The sequence below is a fragment of the Lepidochelys kempii genome, chromosome 3, assembly GCF_965140265.1.
Source record: "Lepidochelys kempii isolate rLepKem1 chromosome 3, rLepKem1.hap2, whole genome shotgun sequence".
NCBI lineage: Eukaryota > Metazoa > Chordata > Testudines > Cheloniidae > Lepidochelys > Lepidochelys kempii.
In genome coordinates, this window is record NC_133258.1 from 17,238,131 (window position 1) to 17,263,487 (window position 25,357).

General features: G+C 42.0%; 1 protein-coding gene across 1 annotated transcript in view; it reads right to left on the reverse strand.

Moving 5' to 3' along the window:
• Nucleotides 1–25,357, reverse strand: part of LOC140908532 (protein eva-1 homolog C-like) — a 308,502-nt gene that overhangs the window by 190,768 nt on the left and 92,377 nt on the right. The window contains exon 2 of the mRNA XM_073335814.1: nucleotides 16,535–16,749. Within this exon, the coding sequence (XP_073191915.1) occupies nucleotides 16,535–16,749 (215 nt within the window). The remainder of the gene's footprint in view (nucleotides 1–16,534; nucleotides 16,750–25,357) is intronic.

The following is a 25,357-nucleotide window of genomic DNA, read 5'->3' on the forward strand; positions in this document are numbered from 1 at the left end:
TTCAGGAGTGAGGATTGGCGTTGCCACAGTGAGTACCAGATCATTAATTATACAGGACCAAATCCCAGTCTCACCGAAGCTATTGACAATTTGACTGTTGATTTCACTGTGGGGGTCAGGATTTGGACCACGTGTTTTTAAATGCCTTCTTTTGTTAGTTACAGAAAAAGTGCAGCAATTATCATTCTAATCACTAGCAGTAGAGGTGGTAGGAGTATTACTCAGCCGACTTCGTTTTGAATGGGACTCACTTCCCCCCTGCCCCCTTCCAGTGGCTTCATTTTAGCTAAACTCACGCAGGGCCTGTGAGCCTGATGGGGTCTCCCACGTCGCATGTTCTTGGAATTCCCTTCACACGCTTCTCCATTCATAACACCCCTTATAAAACTCCATCTTAAAATCCACAGGGGAAAGACATTCTGTCTCCTGATAGAAAATGGCTTCATTAAGAAAGATTAATGATTTTTATCCCTATGATCCTTTAAAGCAGAAGGGGTGGAGGGGGCAGTAATTAAGTTTTATGTTCAGCTAGATGACTTAGGTGGTATTTACATACTTCTGTGGAGCCCCTTGAAGCTCTAAAATTACCATAATGTTTGTCTGACACACATGAACCTGTCAGAGCATTTTGACTGAGACCACAGAGTGAGGTAAATCATCAACATCGTTAAGTCCCTGCTTAACAGAGCTATGAATTCCATTCCCAACCGGATTATTTTCACTTACAAGGAGACTTCAGCAAACTGCATCTCAAAAACTCTCCCAGCATCTCCATTCCTCTTTCTGTTCCCGCCTCTCACATGGACCTGCTTTTTATCCTTTTCCATAATCCCACCACTGTACTGCCCATGCCGACACTTTCTTCTCTGAAGCTTCTGTCATTCAGACCAACTTTCTCACTGTCTCAGTGATTCTCCATCTATTTTCAAAAAGAAAAGGAGGACTTGTGGCACCTTAGAGACTAACCAATTTATTAGAGCATAAGCTTTCGTGAGCTATAAATTGGTTAGTCTCTAAGGTGCCACAAGTCCTCCTTTTCTTTTTGCGAATACAGACTAACACGGCTGTTACTCTGAAATCCATCTATTTTCAAATCTCAGCTGAAAAGAACGTATTTCCTCCCTAACCTACACCCCTTCATCTCTCCATCTCCCATATTTATAACAGGCATAGCAATGGCTCCTCCAGTTTCAGTTAAATGGCAGGGTCCATTCTAAATCCCAGTATTTTCGGTTGTTCAGACACTTCAGGAGCTTTCACCTTCCTGGCTGACATACACTCGGCTTTGTCTCTGCTTGAAGTTTGTGGATTTATTTTAAAATTTAAACCAAGACAGTTCAGCCAATTCTGAGGGCAAAGTGAACAAAGAACGTACGTGTGATCTTTTCAATATAGAGATCTACAGATGAAAAATCTGGGAGCTGAATGGAAATAGCTTGCACTAAGAAGAGGTGCCTAGGAGTGTTTGGGGACAGTGAGTTATTGAACTAAGGTATAAAAACCTCTGTGTTTAGCTCTCGCAGCATATTCTTTTCACTAAGTTCAAAATGCACACATTTGTCCGTAGCCATGTTCTATACAATCCAGGTGGGATTTTCAAAAGCACTCAGCATTGACCTAACTACTCCCATTGAAACCAATGGGAAACTACCATTGATTTCAGTGGGACTAAGTCAAGTCAACATGGAGCACTTTTGAAAACCCCACCTTCTATGTGCAACCAGTACCTGTGCAGCTTTCCCTAGGCACAATGCAGAGACTGAGGCAACTAACCACAAAGCTAAGCTAACTATGAATGTAGGTGGTCTTTACATGCAAATGTTTCATTATTCCTTTGTCTTGTTGTATACTAATCTCCAGTATGTACTACTTACTGTATATTTTTCACATCGATGACTTCTTGGCTCTCTTTGTCTGGCATACAGAGTAGTACACAGCCCTAGAGCATGATACATACTGGTGTATCAAAGGTCATAGGAGAAATTACCCATGCAACTGCAATGCTAGGGGCAAAGTTAAGGTTGAGTGTGAAAACTTTTGAATATCTAACTGTGCAACTTCAACATTAAGAAGAGTTGGTCAAAAAGGGAGAAATTACTTCATGAAAATATTCAACATTTTAAAGTTATTTTTATGTTGTGTGGTTTAAAATGGACATTTTGGCAAAAAAATTGCTGAAAAATTTATCAAAATCATTATTCACATTTTCTGTCTAAAACCTGGGCTTTGCTAAACAAAAAATGTTGATAATGATTGCAATCTTTTAAATACAATTATCAAGTCATGGAGCATTGAATAAAAAAAGAAGAAATGTAAATCATGCCACAAAACCCATTCTTGATTTTAAAAGTTTTTGCATTAAACATGTAGACCCGCTCTTAAATTCCAGTTAAAGAAAAGTTAATGTGTCATGGAACTGTGTAATATATCTTGGATACTTTTGTAGGATGGATGCGATCTTAACAACAAAAATGTTGCCTTTCCACATGTACCACTGAAAATCTTTTCCCTGCTATCCTCATGTACATTTGCCCTACACTAGACAAAAAGGTTATAAGTGTGTCAAAAGTGGTGTTGGATTTTCAGATCAGCCAGTGGGGTGATCAGCTGACATGTCATGCAACTTTCTTACCAGGGAGGCAATTTGTTTAATGTTTACTAATCTACTGAGCATCAATTTCCTTTGCAAAGTCACAGATGGCAACAAATTATGTTGAGCAAAGAAAGCTTTCTGTTTATTCTCTCATTCTACTTCCTGCTTGATTTTCTCCCAGTCACTGTGAGCTGAGAACAACAAATCGCTGCTGAGGAGGTGGAAAGGTGCAACAACAAAATGAGAAAAATACCCTTGAACAGTCTGGACATGTATAGAAATAGGACTTCACATGCAGAATTAACCATGACTCTGACATAATCATCATCTGGTGGGCCCTCAGCTAGTACAAAATAAAGTCACATTGTATTATAAAAAAATCACACTAACTGGGGAGGAGAAGGAATCCTTGTCTGATGCAGAAGGGGAGGGAAGACTCCTTAATTGTCTTGTGCCATTTTATAACGGGGTTCCAGTGGTAAATCAAGCCTCAGGGCTGACAGCAAGAGCCCACAAGGGAAGACATGGCAGTTTAAATCCATTCCATTCTCTGCTCCATGACTGAGTTGAGAAGCCATGAGATTTAGGGGAGATAAGAAGGAAAGAAAGCCAGGTGAATTTAAGCAAAACAAACACCAATCTGACCACTGTGATTTATGCCTCTGATTAATCTCACTCCAGTGACCCAGCTCTTAATGTGAGAGCTGCTGCAAGATCAAAATCAGGACTTTCCAGTGGGTGCCGAGAAGCTACACACTAAATAAACTTCATTGTGTTCTCTAATAGGGCGGGGAGGGGTCCTTGTTAAATGAAATCAAAGTTTAAAAAAAAAAAAACACCCTCAATTGGGTCACTGCAAGAAGGTGTTTTAAAAACCCACCCCCTACACATACACACTTGTTTATCTCTTCGTGATATTCACCAAGAATTACTTGCCTTGAGCATCATTCATTTTACATACACCACCACTGAATTTAACACTTCAGGGCAAACCTATTCCTGTTTTAATTCCATTGCAGTCAATGAAGTTAATACACCCAGGGTGACATCCTGACCCCACTGAAGTCAATGGTAAAACTCCCATTGACTTCAATAGGGCCAGGATTTCACCCCAGGGCTGCTCTACTTATAACATCCATCATCAGAGAGGCACAAGGATGACTCTAGATGAGTGGTTTTCAAACTTTTTCTGGCGACCAGTTGAAGAAAATTGTTGACCCAACGGAGCTGGGGATGAGGGATTTGGGAAGGGGCTCTAGGTTTGTGGGGGCTTAGGACTGGGGCAGGGGGTTCCCAATCAGCGGCGCTGCCTGTCCTGGCACCACGGACTGCACTGCACCCCAGAAGCAGCCAGCAGCAGGTCCAGCTCCTAGGCGGAGGTGCGCAAGCAGCTCTGCATGGCTCTCGCCCACATGCACTGCCTCCCTTCAGCTCCCATTGGCCAGGAGTGCAGAGCTAGTGCTCGGGGCAGGGGCAGCGCGCAGAGCCCCTCCTCCCCCCCCGCCCACGCCTAGGAGCCGGACCTGCTGCTGGCTACTTCCAGGGCATCAGGTGCTGTCGGAACAGGTGGGGACTAGCCTGTCTTAGCCAGGCAGCACTGCCGAAGGGACTTTTAACGGCCCGGGCTGTGGTGCTGACCAGAGACGCCACAACCGAGGGCTTTACATTCCGCGACCCAGTACTGTGAAACAACAGGGAAGGCCCACACTAAATGATGTTTCAAGTAGTATGGTGTTGAGAGACAGCAATCAAAAGCATTAAATGCGTTCTTAAATTAGAGATATGTGCATTAAATTAGAGATATGTGAAAGCCTGTGCTGTCATATGGATGTAATTCGTAGTAAAATGTAAAAAAGCCAAAAATGGCTGAGCACTTAAAAATTGCATGGTAACAGATCGAGAATCCCAGTGACGATTCAAACTTGTGATATTCTGAACAAAAGAAGCTCTCAGCCATGCTTGTAGCTGTTTCCATCACTTCACATTGACTTAGCCAATGTTCTAGGCTTCAGAATGACAATCCTGGATTCTTATTCTATAGCTATAAAAGGTTATTGGGCCAAACTCAGTCCTGGTCTAAGTGGGTGTAACCCCACTGAAGTCCATGGAGTTACACATGTCAGTGGAATTACACATAGCTGCACCAAACACATTTTCCAGTCATCTACCTAGCTAGGCCACAAGATTTGCAATTAAAAGTAACAAATGACACAGCCTTTATTCTGTCTGCACTACCCATTGATACAAAGCGTGGAGTATCCAGGTTCCCTCTCTTAAATGTCGGGAGTATCGGTTATTTCATTTGGATTATTCTTACAATTGGGTTTCATACGATTTTAAATATTGTTGATTTTTTGTATGAATGTATACATTATTGTAAAATCATAACATGTTAATATTTTTAATTGTAATTCAAACAAGAGTTTCTGATTTAAAAGAAAAAATCCCAAACAATGTACATAAAGAAATAATGGTCATTACAAAGGACCTCCCAGATCTTAATACAAATCAGTGAGGTTCATAGAGTCAGAGGATTTTGATAGGAGTTGTGTGGGGAAATAGAACAAATTACAGATAGGGGCAGGAAAAGGCGGACTAATCAAGGAAGCGCTATCACCGTAGATTGGACAGGAGGTACCTGTTTGAGGGAATATCAAGCAACTGCTATATCAGATCTCTCTGTTGTGAACCAACTCAACTTGCCATGTGACTGGTAGCACATCATTATTATTACTTATTATTTGTATAGCAATAGCAGCTATAGACCCCTAACAGGAATCAGAGCCTATTGTGCTAGGCATTGTACACAAAACAAAAAGGCATTCCCTGCTCCAAAGATCTTACAATCTAAGTAAATTTACAGATTGCAGTTTACTTAGATGGTAAGTAAGTACAATGTTATGCTGTGCTGGCCTAGAACATACATTGGCATTCACCTTTCTGTCACATGCTGTTAATTTCACCCTGGTATGTTTAGACATGGTCTTGGAGCAAGATTAAGATGGAATGAATCCCCAGGTATTAATTCAGATGTGAACCACTCAAGAAGAAATACGCTTGGCAGGTTGAAGGGAAATGGATTGATAAACATCTACTATAAATACTGGACTTACAAATACTGACTTATATTGACTTCATATTAATTAAGGGTGAGGGACTCAATAACAATCTGTATTAAAGGCATCATCTTCAAAGGAAGATGACATATTACAGGTACTGATGAAAATATAAATGAGAATATAACTAGGAGTCATGGGATTACAGGAAGGGAATGTTTAAAATGCACAGCAGAAGAAAAATCACTGGCAGTGAGTCATGATGTTGTCAAACACTTTCCCATGGGAGTGATGGATGCCCCAGCACTTGGAACTCTTACACCTCAACTGGGCAACACACTAATGCATGTATTCTGCGGAACAATTAATAATTCTGGGGAACAATTAACAAGGTGACAGAGAATAAAAACCTGAATAAAATAAAAGACCCCAACCTGAAGCAAATACTCACCAGCAACCACACACCACACAGCAAAAACACTAAGCCAGGAACCTATCCTTGCAACAAAGCCCGATGCCAACAATTAACAATTAACAAGGTGACAGAGATAAAAATTGGAGGCACAAATGATCCATCACCTTGTGGTATGCAATCAGACTGCTTTGAAGAGTAATTTCAGCGAAGCTAAAGATTTCACGGATAAGGCAATTTACAGAGTAAAATCGGCAGATATTCACCACGGCTTCTGCACAGAGATAGTATCAAACATTTTTGCCACTTACAAATATTTAACCTGTTATATACGTTGTGGGGAGCGATACTTACATTCCCAACACAATGCAATCTGGGCACTGTACATGTGATAAATTGCATCAGTTCTGTGATTTTAGGCTGAGTTTGGAAATTATTATAACTTCATCAGAGCATATACTCACTGATCATGATGCCTTTGTAAAGCAGCTAGCATCATGGGTTTTAAGTTCTGCCTCACAGCTCCTTTCAAAGCCTTGGAGCATTAAAGCTCATTGAAGATTTCTGTATGTTCAGAGGCTGAAATAGAAATCGTTCAAGGAAACGGCACATAAACCACTGTAACATATTAATGGATTATACCAAGATACAGATGGGTCCAGTGGGCACATGACTGGGACGGAGTAGCTCTGGGTTCTAATCCCGGTTCTAGTGCTGACCCGCTGTGTGGCCTTGTGCAAGTCATTTCCCCCTTCTGTGCCTTTGTTTCCCTCACACCCTTTGGATTCTGTGTTTAGACTGTCCCAGCTTCAGCGCAGGGACCAGCTCTTATTATGTATTTCTTCTGCACCTAGCACAGTGGAGCCCCAATCTCTGTTGATGCCTCCAGGTGCTAATGTAATTTAAAAATAATAATTATAATAAACTTCTTGAGATGAAGACAGATGGCAGCAGAGGAGCCTGATACAAGAGTCACAGCGCTCAGCTCGCTAGGAAATTTGGATCACTTGAATTACATTTGTTCTCACTCCCTATTTCACTTTCTCCGAGGCTCATGAAAAAATGTTTTTCCCCAAACAGCTTCCATCCCCATCACCCTGTGGTCAACATGTGCCTCCTGGTTCAGAAGCTGTGCGGTCTGATCTTCCCATCAGCAGAAGAGTCATATCACTGCCCTTGCTTCATATTATTAAAACCTTGCCAGTGAAGGGAAACAATGTCTCAGGGAATTCTGTGGTTAAAATGCAAGGAATCCAATCCCTTTTGTATGACTGCCTCCCGCTCTTTTAGAACAGCAGCAGGATATGGTGACAGAGAAAGTGTCATGTATCTCACTTAAAGGACAAAAGGAAATACCACCTCAGCAGCCTTCATGATCCACGTCACCGATCATCCTTGGGAGAGGTGAAATAGACACAAACTAAACACAGAAGGAATGCCAAGTGTTCTTTCCCCAAAAGCTAATGCTTCTAATGAGCGAAGCATGATTCATCTCCAGAGCATTTTACAAGCAACACATAGTTTTCTTTTGAGGCAAATAAAGTCACAAGACTAAATTTTGCCCCCCAAGGTGCAGTTCCCCTTGGTTTCAGTGGGACCTATGCATGCATGTCTGATGGCTGAATTTAGCCTGCATTCTATTTGACAAATGTATAGAAGCAGAAACGCAACACCTCTACAGTGCCTTTTATTTTCCTGATAACAAGGTATTTATTACTTTCAGAATAGCAGCCGTGTTAGTCTGTATCCGCAAAAAGAACAGGAGTACTTGTGGCACGTTAGAGACTAACAAATTTATTAGAGCATAAGCTTTCATGAGCTACAGCTCACTTCATCAGATGCATTGAATGGAATACATAGTAAGAGATATATATGCTTTAAATACTGTCTTTCCACCTGCCTGGGTCATAAATCAGCAGCTCCTTCTTGGAGCCACGAGGCCAGACATGGCATTGGTGTGGCTCACTGAGGCCAAACACTGGTCCTGCTGAGGTTCTGGCTGCACTTCTCCCCACCTCTCCTTACCGGTGCACACCATGTTATAGGCACAAGGCCTCCTATGTATATCTCTTACTATATATAGATATAGATCTCTCTTACTATATGTTCCATTCTATGCATTCAATGAAGTGAGGTGTAGCTCATGAAAGCTTATGCTCTAATAAATTTATTAGTCTCTAACGTGCCACAAGTACTCTTGTTCTTTTTACGGACACAGACTAACACGGCTGCTACTCTGAAACCGGTCCTATGATGGTGTCACTTGAATAAATATGTGGACAGAGTTCGCATTGGGCTTTGTTGCAAGGATAGGTTCCTGGGTTAGTGTTTTTGCTGTGTGGTGTGTGGTTGCTGGTGAGTATTTGCTTCAGGGTGGGGGTTTTTATTTTATTCAGGTTTTTATTCTCTGTCACCTTGTTAATAGGAGTATATTGCAGATAACAACTGGGCATGAGGCGTAATCTATGTATATGATAACAAGCAATGTCACACCTTGTAAACTCCCTTCCACACAAGCCTGGAGTTATGTTTAATGCTGTAAATTAATAACATCAGGAATGTTGATGCAGGAACATGGAGTTACTGAAAGATTTATAAATGTATCAAGAATCCCATATCATTTTAAGCTTCTTCCTCTGACTCTTCTCATTGTGTATTTTACTTTAAATCTCTCACAGATTTTGCAAGTCAAATTCATGCATTTTGGGCTTGGCCAATACTTTTATATGGCTTTTAATTACACTTATTTCTGATTGGGCCACACAAACTTACAACAGTTATATTGCACCTTCTGTGCTAGTGTAAAGACTAACATGTGCCTATGCATACACACTGATATTTTATAGAACACACACACAATGGACCCAAGCTGCAAACTTTGGATCCAGATCTGAACTTTCCCATAATCTGGGAGTGTTCAGATCCAGGACTTTGGTTTTGGCCCCACTCTAATACACAGACATACAAACACATACACACACATGGCTAGAATTCTTTTGCATGCTATAGTAGGGGAGGGAAGGTTATATTTTAATGAACTCACTTTATTCATAAATAGTAGTAGCCAAAGTCCTCAGTCAGCTTTGGGGTGCCATGATGCTAACAGCTATAAAGACAAATAAAATGATACAGTCCCTGCCTCCAGGAGTTTACAATTTACCTTGTAAATATTTATTACTGGGAGGTATCTGAAACAATGAGGGGAGAACACAGCAATTTTTTAATGAAGGCAAAGCCCTTACATAGCTGTGCTTGTGTCCCCCTTCTGCCTCCATAGACTCACAACTCACAGCCCCTTTTCCCACAAAATCCCATCACCATTTACTTTCATCTGAAATCTCCCAAGATAATCTGAAAATGTTGTGAACAAAAATAGGCCATTGATCAATTCACCTGAGATTGCTGAAGGAGGCTGAAGTTATCCACCATTTCCCGCCACTAACAGAATCTGGAAACAGATACTGGGCCATAAACCATGGCAGAGGTCCCTGATGGGGGAACTTCCATTATGGGAAGCAGTGGTGCACAGTGGCCACAGTCCTCCACTTACAGTGTGGAGAATATTGTAATAATTGGGCCTTTGAATTTATCCTAACTGTGACCTCCACTGTGAGAAGTGAGTGAAAGTTCATAAAATGTCACAACCAATAACCATAAACGTGGATGGGAAAAAATGCGAAAGAGACAATGACTAAATTAGGACTGTGTTAAGATCATTCTCTGGTAAAGAAGGAGTGTGGAATTGAAAGTCAGTTAACCAATATTGGTCAGTCAGAAATCAAACTTAACTGGTGAACAATATAATGAGGTATGGGCTCTTACACCCATCATTTCTTTTGGGGTCCTTAAAAGAGAAGACTTCGTGGAGGAGAATAAAATGAACCACCATTGCTGATTGGGAGACAAATGGACAGGAAAGAGCAAGCTTCACAATCACGATCACCACCCCTACCATCTCCTGGAAAGCCAGGGTCCACTGTTTACCACTGGAGCTTTGTTGTCCTAATTCTGAGAGATGTCCTGAGCAGACTGAGCCAGAGAGAAGGGCCTAGATGATATCACCACCTCCCTCAACTTTGGCTAAATTCTGAACACCATCTGGGATAAGAAACTGTCTCCACATCTCCTCTCCTCCCCCCTGGGTATGCTTTCCCTTCCCCAACCATTTCTTTTTACCTTCGGTCTACTAAGTCTGTATTAGCTGGCCAAGACTGTCTCTTTTACAACACTGCTGTAAGCCTGTGGCCAGAAAGAGGAAAGCAATGCCGTAAGCAGCCCAATGCTGATATAAGTCTGCCAAAAAGTGTGCTGGGCCTGTGTTTCTCCAGTTGCCAGTAAGAGTCAGAACTAGAGACAGAAGCTGCATTTTCTATCTTTGCTCTTCTTTTCTCTCATCTTGTGTGTGTTTGTCTTGTTATCTAAGAACTACAGCGACAACAACAGCTTCAACCCATCTCAGCGAACTTCTCTGCCCCAAAATGGACAGTTATTACCATCTTTAATCCCATCTAAAAGACCATCAGCCAGGGTTATTTTCCTTTTAAAAAAACTCCACTGCTAAAGAGAAAGGGAATAAGGGATATTATTAAAATGAAAACTTTGCTTAATACTTTACATTTCAAATGATTTAACTGTTTGTCTTTCTTTCCTGTACCTTTAATTGAAGGTTTAAAAGATATTTAATGATGTGTTTGCCATGGGACGAAGCAGGCAGAGACTTTAAAACCCTGAACCATGTTGACTGTGTAGTGTGGTATCGTGACAGGTCACGTTGCTACCTGGAATAAGTGGGCCCACTTATTCCATCTTCTAAGACAACACAACAGGAGCCAGAAAGGACCAGCAAAACGCAGAAAGAGCCTCTGGCTGAAAGGCACCCTGAGGGCATGGAGGTCTTGGAGACTGGCCAGAGACTGCATGGACATGGCAGCCCTCTAAGGAAACTTGTGGAGCTATTGTGGGTTTTAAAGCTGCTCCTCCTTTACCAGTGGTGGGTATATGTCACAGGGGCTCTATGTCTGAAGTTGTAGCAGCTCACGCTTTTAGCTCTGGAGGTCTTTTGTTCAGTCCCTGGTGTGGCGGCTGTCACATATGTAGAGGGCAGCAGTAACACCAGATGCTCTTCACATGGGCCACTAATTCCACAGGTGAGCACTGCATTAGTGGTTCAAGGAAGAATAAGTAATACCAGTCCCTACCCCAGCTGTCCAGAATCTAGTCCAGAAATCTGCAAAACTGTCGTCATGGGAAGAGTGACCTAGAACTTGGCAGCTACATTTCAATGGCAGACATAAAATTAATGAACAGTTATGGCCAAAGGTTCAGAAATAGGTGTGACTGATTGCTGGTATCTTGGTCAACTTTCAGATTTGAACCACGGACCTACAGAACCTTGAGTCATTCCAGCTTGATCTGAAGAGCAAGACTCTGTAGCAGGAGACTGTAACAGACTCGCATCCTCTGTAGATTGGGCAGAAGGAGCCACATAACATGCATTGACCAATGAGTTACATATTGTCGAAGCAAAATATGGGTTTATGAAACCCATCACGCAAGACTAGAGCTGGGCGAATTTTTTTCTGGTGAATAGTTTATTTACTGAAACATGCAATTTCAGTTTACCAAAACTGTTCACAAATTCAGGAATAATTCAGCTCATAGTTGTGTCTAGAAAAAATGGGGGAGGACGGAAAATCCAAAAAAGCTGAAATGTTTCATTTCAACATTTTCTAAATGAATCATTTTGACTTGGTTTCAAAACGACATTTGGTTTTGAAGTGTATCTAGATTTAACACAAAAAAGGGTAAAAAACACTCAAAAATGAAACAAAACATTCTATTTTGGAGGAAATAAAGTGTTTCAAACAATCAGAAATGAAATTTAGGTTTTTTGTTTCGTCAAGAAAAAAAAACAGAAAAATTGCTGGTTGACCCAATTACAGGTCAATCCAAAATACTTTTTTTTCCCCGGTTCAGCCACCAACCCAAAAAAATCTGTTTTTCACCAACTCTACTAAGGCTATGCAGTGGTAACTACATGGATGTCTGCAAAAAGAGGAAAATACCTCTTCCAACCATAGAACTTTGCATTTGGTGCACACAATTACTATTGGTGATCAGAGGTATCTATTCTGTGGGCACAATTTAGACATTTGTATTTAATACTCCGATGCTTAACGTTTCAGGATTCCGACTGCCTCTTCCACTTACTTATAAGCAGGAAAAGAGATGGCCAGGAGGCACAATAAATAGGACACAGCTGTCGCATCACACTTTTGGCCCCCTGCAAAACTTGATAGTTCCAACTGCCTGAGTGCCCTGCAGAGCCAAGGAGGAGACATTGAGTAGGTTTGTATTCTACACCCATCACCATAGTGCCTGAGTACATTCCTGTCTGGCACCTGGACACGGATTTCTTATCTCTCTATCAGGAATAATCTATGTGGAATTTCAGAAGCAACAGAATACAGGCCAGTGTTAGTGGTTGGCTTGCACCACAACTGTAGTGGCCATTACCACAGAGTAAAATAGGTCCAAAGTTGGCCCAAAAGGAGAAGAAATGGGTGGTCATTTTCCACACTGCAACATCTGAAAAATGCCACAGATGCTTCAAGAAAAGTGACAGAAGCTTTTCTGATTTTCCTCCAGCTGACACTGCAATGAACCTCAAAACTACTGATATTAAAATCTCGGGAACCCTAACCTAAGCGGTAGCTGTTTCACCACAAATCTGAGAACAGATAAATAGTGTCAGATTTTCTCCACAATTTTAATCTGTTCTTTGACCTACCCCATTCATTCATTCATTTTGGCCCAGCTGCTAAGTAGAGACCCAGTCACTTCACTTTGAGACGGAAAGTCCAGTATGAATGGCCCTTTGCTTGCTTGCCATTCGAAGTCTTTATGCATTTGGAAATCTCACATTGAATCTGACTTCACTATGTTAGAATAACAGAACTCTGTAGCTTTGGGTCACTCACATAATGTTTCAGACAGGCATTCCCATGTGCTGTACATTTTGTTTCAAATGAAAACAAGAGCTGATAGCAAGGGATTCTGGCACTTGACTCCAAGGACTAGGCTGGATGCCTGGATTAACGGAGGTAAATCTCAGTGTAATCAACCTCAGAGTTTTCCCTTTTATCACAGAAAAGGCTTCCAAACATACTTCTTGGTGGTGGGGATCCTTTAAATGGGAATTGAATCCCTTTGTATTAATGAGTTACATTTCCTTGTACTGAAGGATGTTAACTCACCAAGCTCCCCAGTTCCAGAGAGACTGATTTCTGCAATCTGGGCTTGATTAAAATCTAAGTGATTTAATTGTGAAGGATCCTAGTTTAGCTGATATTTTTAAAATTACTATCAAAGAGGATGTATATACAATGGCCCCATCTGTACTGACTGTGCCACTGAGTTTAAAAACCCAGGTAGTTAGCACTTCAGGGGGGTTTGCTGTAAGATGTCCAGGGACTGAAATGGATGGAAGTCATCCAATGCATGAGGTGAGGAAGAGAGTGTTTCCCATGCATAGAGGGCAGCATGGAAGATGTCATGAGGACCAGGGTGAGAGAAGGGTTCAAAAGGGACCCTATGGGGTTGAGAGAAGCACAGTTTGAAGGAGGATATCTAAAATACTTCTATGGTCTCCATCACCATAGTATCCGAACATCTCAAAATCATTAACTGATTTCTCCTCAAAACACCCCTGTGAAGAAAGTACTATTACCCACATTCTGCATCTGGGGAACTGAGGTACAGAGAGACTAAGTGACTTGCCCAAGGTCACACAGGAAGTCTGTGGCAGAGCAGGGAATAGAAGTCAGGACTCCTTAGTCCCAGGCTAGTGCTCTAAGTATACAAGCATCATTCCCTCTGAAGCACCTGGCATTGACTACTGTCAGAAGACAGGTTTCAGAGTAGCAGCTGTGTTAGTCTGTATTCGCAAAAAGAAAAGGAGTACTTGTGGCACCTTTAAGACTAACAAATTTATTTGAGCATGAGCTTTCACGATCTACAGCTCACTTCATCGGATACGTGGAAATGCATCCGATGAAGTGAGCTGTAGCTCACGAAAGCTCATGCTCAAATAAATTTGTTAGTCTCAAAGGTGCCACAAGTACTCCTTTTCTTTTTGTCAGAAGACAGGATACTGGGCTAGATGGACCATTAGTCTGGCCCAGTAGGGCCATTCTTATAGGTAACTAGAAATAATTAAATCTCAGTCACTTCGTAAACTCATCCTCGAAAGCAGTCATTTTCAACCTGTGCTCCGCTGACCTCTGGGGGTCCGCAAAAGATTGTTACCACCATAGAACAGTGGTTTTCAGCCAGGAGCCTGCAGGTTTCCAAAGAGGTCTGCACCTCCATTCAAAATTTTTAGGGGTCTGGAAATGAAAAAGGTTGAAAACCACTGACCTACAGGATCCACCATTCAGTGCTCCACACGCACACACATACTACATGACTGACAACAGCACACACCACTCATTCGAAAACCCAGAGGGACACTTTCTGCTCTCAAAAGCACCATGGATGCCAATGGAACCTGACTGCATAAATCAAAGGGCGGCATGTAGCCCACAGGATGCAGGGTCGGTCAGAGGTGGAATCCCCATTACTGGAGGATTTTAAGAATAGGTTGGAGAAACTCGTGTCAGGGATGGTCTGGATTCATTTGGCTCTGCCTCAGTGCAGGGAGCTGGACTCTGACTTCTCAAGGTCCCTTCTGGCCCTACATTTCTATGATCCCATGAGAACCCTGCCAAACACCTAAGATTGTCATTAAATAACTCCTGCAAGCAAAGTCACAGCATGAAAAACTAAACATTATGACTCTCCTCTTCTCTCGCTAGTCCAGAAGCTGGGGAGGCTTCTTAAATATGCCATTTGCAGATAAGGGAAAGGACTAAATACATGTGTGTATCTATTGTGCATGCAAAGGCGACTTATTGAGCAGACTTTGAAAAGCATTGTTTGGCAAGAAATAAATAAAGAGGAGGATGGGTTGGCCTCAGCCAAAATCCTTTGTCTTTAATCCCCACAGCGTGTCTGCCTCTTGTCCCCTTTGTTACAAGCTATCACCACATCTGGGAAAGCCTCTCTTTACTGCAAATTCTGGCATGATGGAAGGAGACTCCCAGCCACTTGATATGCAGTATTAGTGTTACAAAAGCAACTGTAAGTCTGTGAGCATGTGATTTTCTTCTAGGGCACATGTTGCCTCACCATTTTATCTTCAGCATTTACCACTGACATGTAGGAGCAAAAGCACTCAGATCAGCTCTTTAAAATAAACTGTACATTTCTCTAAAAGTGCTTGGGTGCAGGAGATGCCACAATTAGCAGCTCTCTGGGGAAACTGGACATTTGCCAGATTAGAACAAAGTGGTTCCTTGCACAATAGATGCATCATTCCTTGTTCTGCTGTAACATTTATTACTAATTCTTATTGACTTACAGACATAAATATGCAGGGCACTTAACACAAATAAAGTGCAGGTTTTTGCCCCCAAAAGCTTGCAATCCAAATCCCTGATCTTGGAAAGACTGATGCATGTACTGAATGTTATGCCCATGAGTAGTCCCCACTGAAGTCAACAATATCAATCAGTGTAGGTTTCAACATCTGAATTTTCCAATCCTATTTAATGTACAAAGGGTTCTTTGATTTGTGGTAGTCACACACATTTAAAGAGAAGATACTGGTGATAGATTTTTTTTCCATACAAATGAGTGACTAAAATTAGCTACTGTCAAATAAATGGACAGAATTCTTCTTTATGATTCAGTTATCTATGATGATTTACATCAGCTGAGAATTTGACCCTGTGAGCACAGGAGAAAAAGTAAACTAAAGATTCTACTTGGATTTCTAGTCACTAAAATAAAAGACCCTAAAACAAAATGTAAGTTAACCCTACAGGAAATCCTTTCTACACTAAAAACCTACCACCATGTTAGGAGGTCCAATTAAAAGGTAGTCCAGCCCCCAACACGGTTAAAACACAGTTTGGTCTTGCAATATATTTGTGTTTTAGCCACATTCCTGGATCACTAAAGTCAAAGGTTGCAGCAAAATTCAGGAACATCCCAGTGAGACATAATTCGGTCCCATCTACATTGCAAGAACAAACTATTTATTAACAATTTCATAGATTATAAAGCCAGAAGGAACAACTGATCATTTATTCTGACCTCTGGAGTAGCACCATAGGACTTCCCTCAATTCTGGTTTGAGCTATAGCATATTTTAGAAAAACATCAGACCTTGATTTAAAGATTTGCCATGTTGGAGTCCACCAGAGCCTTTAGTAAGCTGCTCCAAGAGTTAATTGTTCTCACAGTGTCAGATGGCCAGTGTTACCCAGCATGATCATTTTTAAAGCATAGATCTAAGTGGCATCAGGCACAAGACAAGGCCTGGGAAAGAGGAAACCCAGAATTAAAGAGATTAAATTTAACATGCAGTACCTGAAGGGAAGTGCCAACTGAACAGGCAACATCTTCCTTAATTAAAGTTGCATAGGACTGTAGGTATCGGGAGGGACACATCTGGTGACTTGGGACAATTCGGCCATAAAAGGAAGACTGGATGCTGATGGTGGTTCTGTGAGGGCATCTCAGGGAGACATATTCTCCATCGCAGGCATGGTCACTGTAATTCTTTAACACTCTTGATATAGAGCCTGCCAAAAAAAGAGATGACAAGAGCCATTAGCTTCCCGTCACTGATCATCATTCTTAGCTACACAGTGCTGCCACTAATTAACTCAAATCCAGTGATTAACTCTCACTGCACTGCAGTCAAGTAGATTGTGTCATCCTCTCCCATTTCACAGCTGGGGAATGGACACAGAGATTAAGCAACTTGCCCAAGGTCATTGAGAGTGTGCATGACAGAACTGACGTTACTGTTCAGGAGTTCCAGGCTCCTAGTCCAGCACTCAGACCACTAAATTGTGTGGTCTCTCCCAAAACTATTTTAATTTCTTTGGTTGTTTCTCCCCTTTTAACCAGTGGCATGAAAAGTTTGTTTTCTCCCTTCTTAGGTGGAGTTTCCAGGGTTTCTAGAAGGAAGCTGCTCCACAGAACAAAATCTTTCCCAGGGAGACATTACCACATCACAGATCAGAGTAAAAGCACTAAGAAGAATACGTCATTTATCCATCAAACACCAGAGATGGAGTCTCATTAAAGTTACACTAAGTGAAAGTGACTGAGAGGATCATCACAGAGAAGTCACTATGACAACATCTTCTGCATCCACCACACTCAAGCTTCCGGGCTAAACATTCTGGTACTGATCCAGAGAGGTGATACTTGCCCTCAGCCACCACTGAGATCGATGAGAGTTGTGAATGCTCAGTACTAGAGCTAGTCAGGGACATTTTCAACAAAACAGGTTTTCTGTCAGGAATTGCCAATTTGTCAAAATTGAAACTTTTTGCAGCAGGAACGTACCAATTTCAATTAGACTTTCACTGATAAAGGTTTCTCCCATTCAGGGTGGACTCTGGTCAAAACCAGCACAAAAGACCACCCCTGAATAGCCATTTGGTTAGAGAGTTACATACCTAGAATGTGACAGAGCCAGGTTTGAGGCCCTTCCTTGCCTGATTCATGCCAAGGACTCAAACCTGGGTATCCCATATCCTAGGTTGAGTGCCCTAACCATCAGGCTGTTGGTGTGTCTCTCTTCCTGATGAAAAACTTGGAAAGGTCTCAGTTTCATCCTGATAAGGAAAACCCTGAAAATCTTCACAGGATTGGGGGGGGGGGCGGAAGAAAAACCATTCTCCAGTTCTACGTGGTACCTCTCAAGATCAAACCCCATGTCAATACAGCTCTGCTTAATGCACTAGCCAGTCCTTGTCCTAAGCAAATTGGGACTACGGTTTACCCTAGTCAACTGGAGGTGCTGTGTCTAGAAACCTGTGAAGGTTTACAGACATTGAAAGAGGGGACTGGGTCAGGATTCCTACCTGTAGTGAGCTCTACCCACCACTACCTGCTTCTGCTGGGAACCATTCCCCATCTCTCAGCTGGCCCCCACAGTGAGAGCCATCTGCTGCAGCCAGCGTCTGCCCCTCTCCCATCCCAAGTAGCAGCAGGGAGAAAGACTGTCTGCAACAGAGACTGGGTGCTGGCACTTCTGAGCATGGAACCCGAAACCTGCCCTGACTAGGAGGGCAGGAGTCTGACCGGCTGCCCAGCAAACCAAAACAACCCCATCCCTTTTTGGTTTGTTGTTTTTCCTTTCCCTGCCCTTTTCTCTAACCTTTTCAGTGGTAACTGGATAAAGGTTAAAGTGGGGAAGGAGGGGCAAGGCAGCAGGAAAAACAAAAACCTAGGAAGGGAGAGGAAAAAAAAGTTTTGAAAATGTTCAAAACTGGGGGGGCGGGGAATGATAGATTTCACACAAAAAAATCATATAAATGATTATTTAGATGATCGTAGTGGTCCCTTTTGTGGGAATTTCCCACAATCCCCCTCCCTTATCAACTATAGAGCAGGACAGACAAGTCGGTAAGTGGACTGTCATGCTGAAATGGGTCAGAGGTCAAAAACTGGGCACAAGATGCCCAGGACAAAAACTCCTCCTCAGGGACCTTGGGGTTAAAGCAACAATGTAGCTCGGCCCCACCATTTAGCTTTGATTATAGGATGTTGGATACTACCCCCCGCCCCATCTTTTACTATTATTATTAAACAATTATATTGCCATAACACCTCAAAATATACTCTGAATAGCCCCTTTGCTCAAATTATCTATTAATTTTCAAGCAGCAGGAGCAAAATTTGCCTTTTAAAAAAAAAAAAGGCTTCTGGGATGCAACCCCAGCGGCTGGAATAAGCTACCTGGCTGCATAAGACCAAAGGCAAGAGCATGGTTTAAATTTTAAAACATTTTTATTCCTAGTCCGAGGAAGTTCTGTTGGTGTAAAATGAACTGGGTCTGCTCAATGCTGTCTCTTACTTCAGAGAGCAAGCGTCCTGCACCATGGTGATTGCTTTGTCCTGATGCACGCTGTAGTCTGATGGATAGCTGCTCTCCCTCCAGTGGGCACTCATAAAGCATGTTGATCAAATAAGGCAAATAAATAATAAAACCAAACTTTAAAAAAAATTAGTTTCCAAGTTATCAATCCACCTTCGGACTTCTCCCTGCCTCTGGTGTACTTGGGGGGAAGGAAAGTGTTACCGGGATTCAGTAAAGATTTCCCTTGCTTCAGGGGATTTCTCTCTCAAAGCAGCCATCCCTCAGCATGGCTCCTGTGTCAATATATCCAGAATCAGGATTGCTTTCAATCCCCACAATTAGTGCAGATCACATGTTAGAGCAACTTATTACTCCTTTTTTCCTTTGGCAACAGAACAACATGAGTTCATTCAAGCTCAAATTAATGAAAACTATCGCTTGAGCCCTTTGATGGTGACTGGCCAGCGAACATGCTTTAGTTGTCATTAAAGCATCTAGCACTGGCCACTGTCAGAAAGGGCATACTGGAATAAGTGGACCACCCGCCTATCTGTGTTTCCAAGAAGAGCAGAAAGGACGAGGTGTATAGTCAGTCATTATGCTCTCACTCTCTCTTCCTCTTCCCCATCTGCCTAACCTACTCCCAATTCAGTGAAAGCACTTTTGAAAATGCAAATTTTTCCTTATCCAGTGGCTCACTGTTCTGCATTCTGGGGTTAGGAAAATGAGCATCTGAATTGATTTCAGCATTAGCATCAGGGTCTGGGCGGTGCTGGGGTGATCTCTTGGCCGATCACTGTGTAAAAACCTCAAAGGGTGAGTGAGTTGCTGATGAATTGTTCATTGATTGAAATTTATAAAAGCATGGCCCTTGCCAAGCATCTTGGGACTTCAGTGTTGCTTAGATAATAGGCACACAAGTTAAATAGAAAACTCTCTCCTCTTTCCCCACATGGTGCTGGGGAATCTCTTTTGGATATCTGCATGGGAACACTTTTTTTAATCATACAAGATGACAGTATCAAATAGGTGTTAACTGGTGCATAGAATTTGGTGGTAGGTAGATAAATGCAGTCTAAAGAAATCTGAGCGGAAAATTATTCATTCAATCCTCTTATCTATCTCCCTTGCCCACTGCAGTGTAAATTACCAGTATTCACTGCTCACTATCGACTGGAATATAAATGACTACATCACAAATGTGCAACCTCCAGGATAAAAACAAAAAGTCAATTACTAGCAGGGTTTTGCAAGTTGCTGATGGGAATATAGTTTATACAACCATTTTTTCTTCACTAGCCTGACTTGTTGGTGGGTTGAAAGTATCTGAAAGTGAATCCCAGGCAATTCAAAAGAAAGAGGCTATTAAGATCTGCTGGCTTAACCGGGAGAGTTTCAATGATCTGAAACTCAAAAAAGAATCCTACAAAAAGTGAAAACTAGATCAAATTACAAAGGACGAACACAAACACATAACACAAGTATGTAGGGACAAAATTAGAAAGACCAAGACAGAAAATGAGATTAAGCTAGCTAGAGGCATAAAGGGTAACAAGAAAACATTCTATAAATACATTAGAAGAAGATGATGACCAAAGCCAGGGTAGGACAGTTACTCAATGGGGGGAGGGGAATAATAATAGAAAATGTGGAAATGGCAGAAGTGTTAAATGACTTCGTTAGTTTTCACCAAAAAGGTTCATAGTGGTTGAACATAGTAAACACCAGTGACAATGAGGTAGGATCAGAGGTTAAAATACAGAAAGAACAAAGTTAAATTACTTAGACAAGTTAGATGTCTTCAATCACCAGGGCCTGAGGAAATACATCCTAGAATACTCAAGGGGTTGACTGAGGAGATATCTGAGCCATAAACAATTATCTTAGAAAAGTCATGAAAGAAAGACAGGAGAAATTCTAGAAGACTGGGAAAGGATAAATATAGTGGCTATCTATAAAAAGGGAAATAAGGACAACCTGGGGAATTACAGACCAGTCAGCTTAACAGAGCAAATAATTAAACAATCAATTTGCAAACACCTAGAAGATAAGGTGATAAAACAGTCAGCATGAATTTGTCAAGAACAAATTGTATCAAAACAATCTAATAGCTTTTTTTTTGGACAGGGTAACCAGCCTTGTGGATGGGGGGTGGGAAAGTGGTAGATGTGGTATATCTTTACTTTAGTAAGGCTTTTGACACGGTTTCACATGACCTTCTCATAAACAAACTAGGGAAATGCAACCAAGATGGAGCTACTAAAAGGTGGGTGCAAAACTGGCTGGAAAACCATTCCCAGAGAGTAGTTATCAATGGTTCACAGTCAAGCTGGAAGGGTATATCGAATGGAGTCCCACAGTGATCTGCCCTGGACCCAGTTCTGTTCAATATCTTCATCAATGATTTAGATAATGGCACAGAGAGTACACTGATAAAGATTGCAGACAATACCAAGCTGGGATATGTTGCAAATGCTTTGGAGGATAGGATTAAAATTCAAAATGATCTGGACAAACCTGAGAAATGGTCTGAAGTAAATAGGATGAAATTCAATAAGGACAAATGCAAAGTACTCCACTTAGGAAGGAACAATCAGTTGCATACACACAAAATGGGAAAGGACTGCCTAAGAAGGAGTACTGTGGATAGGGATTTGGGGGTCACAGTGGATTACAAGCAAAATATGAATCAGTGTAACACTGTTCAAAAAAAACAAAAACGCAAACATCACTCTGGGATGTATTAGCAGGAGTGTTGTAAGCAAGCCATGAGAAGTAATTTTTCTGCTCTACTCTGCGCTGATTAAGCCTCAACTGGAGTACTGTGTCCAGTTCTGGGTGCCACACTTCAGGAAAGATGTGGACAAATTGGAGAAAGTTCAGAAAAGAGCAATAAAGATTATTAAAGGCTTAGAAAACATGACCACTGCGGGAAGATTGAAAAAAATTGGGTTTAATCTGGGAGAAGAGAAGAATGAGACAGGACATAAGAGTTTAAATACATAAAAGGCGGTTACAAGGAGGAAGGAGAAAAATTATTCTCCTTAACCTCTGAGGATAGGACAAGAAGCAATGGGCTTAATTGCAGCCAGGGCGGTTTAGGTTGGACATTAGGAAAAACTTCCTAACTGTCCAGGTGGTTAAACACTGGAGTAAGTTACCTAGGGGTTGTGGAATCTCCATTATTGGAAATTTTTTAAGAGCCGGTTAAACAAACCCCTGTCAGGGATGGTCTAGATCAGGGGTCCTCAAACTTCATTGCACCCTGACCCCCTTCTGACAACAAAAATTACTACATGACCTCAGGAGGTGGGACCAAAGCCTGAGCCCACCCAAGCTCTACCAGCCTGGGGGGAGGGGGGAGGAGGGGAGGGGCCCAAAGCCCCAGTCCCACTGCCCTGGGCAGGGGGAACAAAGCAGAAGCCCAGGACTTCAGCCCCAGGCAGGGGGCCTGTAACCTAAGTCCCGCCATCCCAGGCTGAAGCCCTCGGGCTTTGGGCCCAGGCGGTCAGGCTCAGGCTTTGGCCCCAAGCCCCAGCAAGTCTAAGCCAGCCCTGGCTATCCCATTAAAATGGGGTTGCAACCCACTTTGGGGTCCCAACCCACAGTTTGAGAACCACTGGTCTAGATGATCGAGGCCCCTTTCAGTCCTCTGATTTTACAATTCTATGAAAAACAGGCCTGCTGGGGAGGCCACTGTCAGATCTGTTCAATTTGGCTTCTAATGCCGGGGTTCTCAAACTGGGGTTCTCAAACTGGGGTTTGGGTCCCCTCAGGGGGTCACAAGGTTATTACATGGGGGGGTTGCGAGCTGTCAGCCTCCACCCCAAACCCCGCTTTGCCTCCAGCATTTATAATGGTGTTAAAATAAATTTTAACAAGTGTTTTTAAGGGGGAGGAGGGGACACTCAGAGGCTTGCTATGTGAAAGGGGTCACCAGTGCAAAACTTTGAGAACCACTGTCAATACTTTTCATAGTTTGCAGTGTTGCCAGCTCTTGTGATTTTATTAGGTCTCATTAAACTACAGGTTTCACTTAAAGCTGGAGAGAATCTCAACTTTCATTTTAAAAATAAAGTAAGTTTCTAGCCCTCACTATGCAAGAGAAAAGCTTGAAAACATGATCTGAATGCACCCTAAATGGTCAAAAACCAGAAGGCAAATAAAAAAGGACACCACTTTTTTAAAAATTGCATTTTAAATCTGATGATTTTGGAACATTTAGGGTAGCAATAACGCAATGGGCTCCACACCTTTCACTTATAGTTTTTGGGGAGAGGAGGAGAAAGAGGGAGGGATCGTTCCTTGTAGGCTATAACTTACTTAAAATAAACCCATCTGTAGGCATGATGTATTACATTTCTGTTTGGTTCAAAGGTCTCTTGTTGGGTTTTATAGCTGGTTTCACATTCCAAGGAAGAAGACGTAAACAAGAGTCAATTACAACAAAATAGAGGAAATGTCCCTTTCAATCACCACACTGAATGGGATTTTTCTCAGGGCAGGAGTCTGACTCTTAGCAAATCAGCAGCAAATTAGTAAAACCCCTCACCACCAGACTCCAAACACAAACTTCTATGCTGGTTGTAACAGAGGCTGGGGAAAGAAATTCTACACCAACCAGCAATTTTGTCAGTTCCCCCAACAACCATTTTCACTCGTGCAAACCGGCCTCTTCAGAGAATTGCTGCTCAGTTCTCAAGTAAAAGCCAATTCTAACTACCTAGGACATATGTTAGCTGGGGGACAATAAAGGTTTCATAGAGCATATTATGTTTCGTTTTACAGATATCACTTAATATGACATGACAACATTATCTGGATGTGATTGCCCTACCTTGCTGCCTACTTGCTCTTCTAAGAGAGATAGCTTTTCCTTTTTATGAAAGCAGAGTAACTGATGGAGTAGCTTACAAAAGAACAGAATTAAACAGCACCTTTTCCCCTCACAGCCAGAGATAGGACAAAAATACAGCATACGTGTACATCATTAGAAATGAGTGTTTACTGATTTATGGGGTTTTTCTTCAAAATGGTAACCACATTTCGCCTGTTTCCATGAAGTAAAATTTCAGTTTTGCAATGTAGTTCCTGATTCTCATGTCGTAAACGTGTGCAGCAAATGATGCAACTGATTTTACAGTGCACCTGGTGACATACAGCACCTGATCAGAACGCACCCTTCCCCTTCACCAAGAAAAATCCTCTATCAACGTGTGCTATAAAAACGTGTTACATAAAAAAAACTCTAAACATACGCTTCAGATACACTCTGGATACATCTAACATTAGTGTGCATTCCATAGGATTTTAAGACCAGAAGGGATCATGATGATCACGTACTATGAGCTCTATGTAACAGAACCTCACCCAATAAATTTCTGCATCAAGCCCCTAATTTCAATTTGAGCAATAGCATATCTTTTAGAAAGATTTCCAGTCTTGTCTTAAAGACTGCAAGTGATGGAGACTTTACCACATCCCTGGTAAGCTGATCCATTACCCACATTTTTAAAGTGTCCCTGGACTTCCAATCTGAATTTGTCTAGCTTCAGCTTCTAACCACTGGATTTTGTTATACCTTTTTCTGCTTGATTAAAGAACCATCTGCTGTCAGCAGGGGTGGCTCTACTAATTTTGCTGCCCCAAGCAGTCGCTGCCAAATCGCCACCGTGCCCGGACGGAAGAGCAGGGGAGCTGCCGCCCAAAAGCCGCTGCGATGGGAAGAGCGGTGGAGCTGCTGCCGAATTGCTGCCGTGGGGCACGGACTGCCACCCCATTCTGACTGCCGGCCCCAGCACCTGCTTGGAAAGCTGGTGCCTGGAGCTAGCCCTGGCTGTCAGAAATCTCTTTCTTGATTAGACTGCGATCAAGTCACCTCACCTCTTAACCTTCTCTTGGATAAAACTAAAGAGAACAAACTTTTTCATGCATGTGCATAGCCAATCAAATAGAATCTATATACTCAATCGTGCAAGGTGCTGAGCATCCTTAATTCCCACTGAAATCAGAATCTCAGAACCTATTATCATTGAGCCGGATGAGGAGAAGTGGCAGAAGCTTATGGAGGAATAAGCAGGAGGTATGTGGACGTGGTGCTGGGACCTGTCTGTTACCTGCCTACTCAATAGAGGTGACATCTTCAACTACATTATGAACACAGCTGGTAAAAAGTTATGTATTTTCTGTGAAAAGTTTTGAACAAAAATTCTAATGTTCTGAATTTTTGAACAAAGAAAAGTTCTCATTATGTCAGTTTTCCAAAAAAAAAAAAAAGAATGTTTTTGGTTTTCCAGGTTCTCCCCACACACACG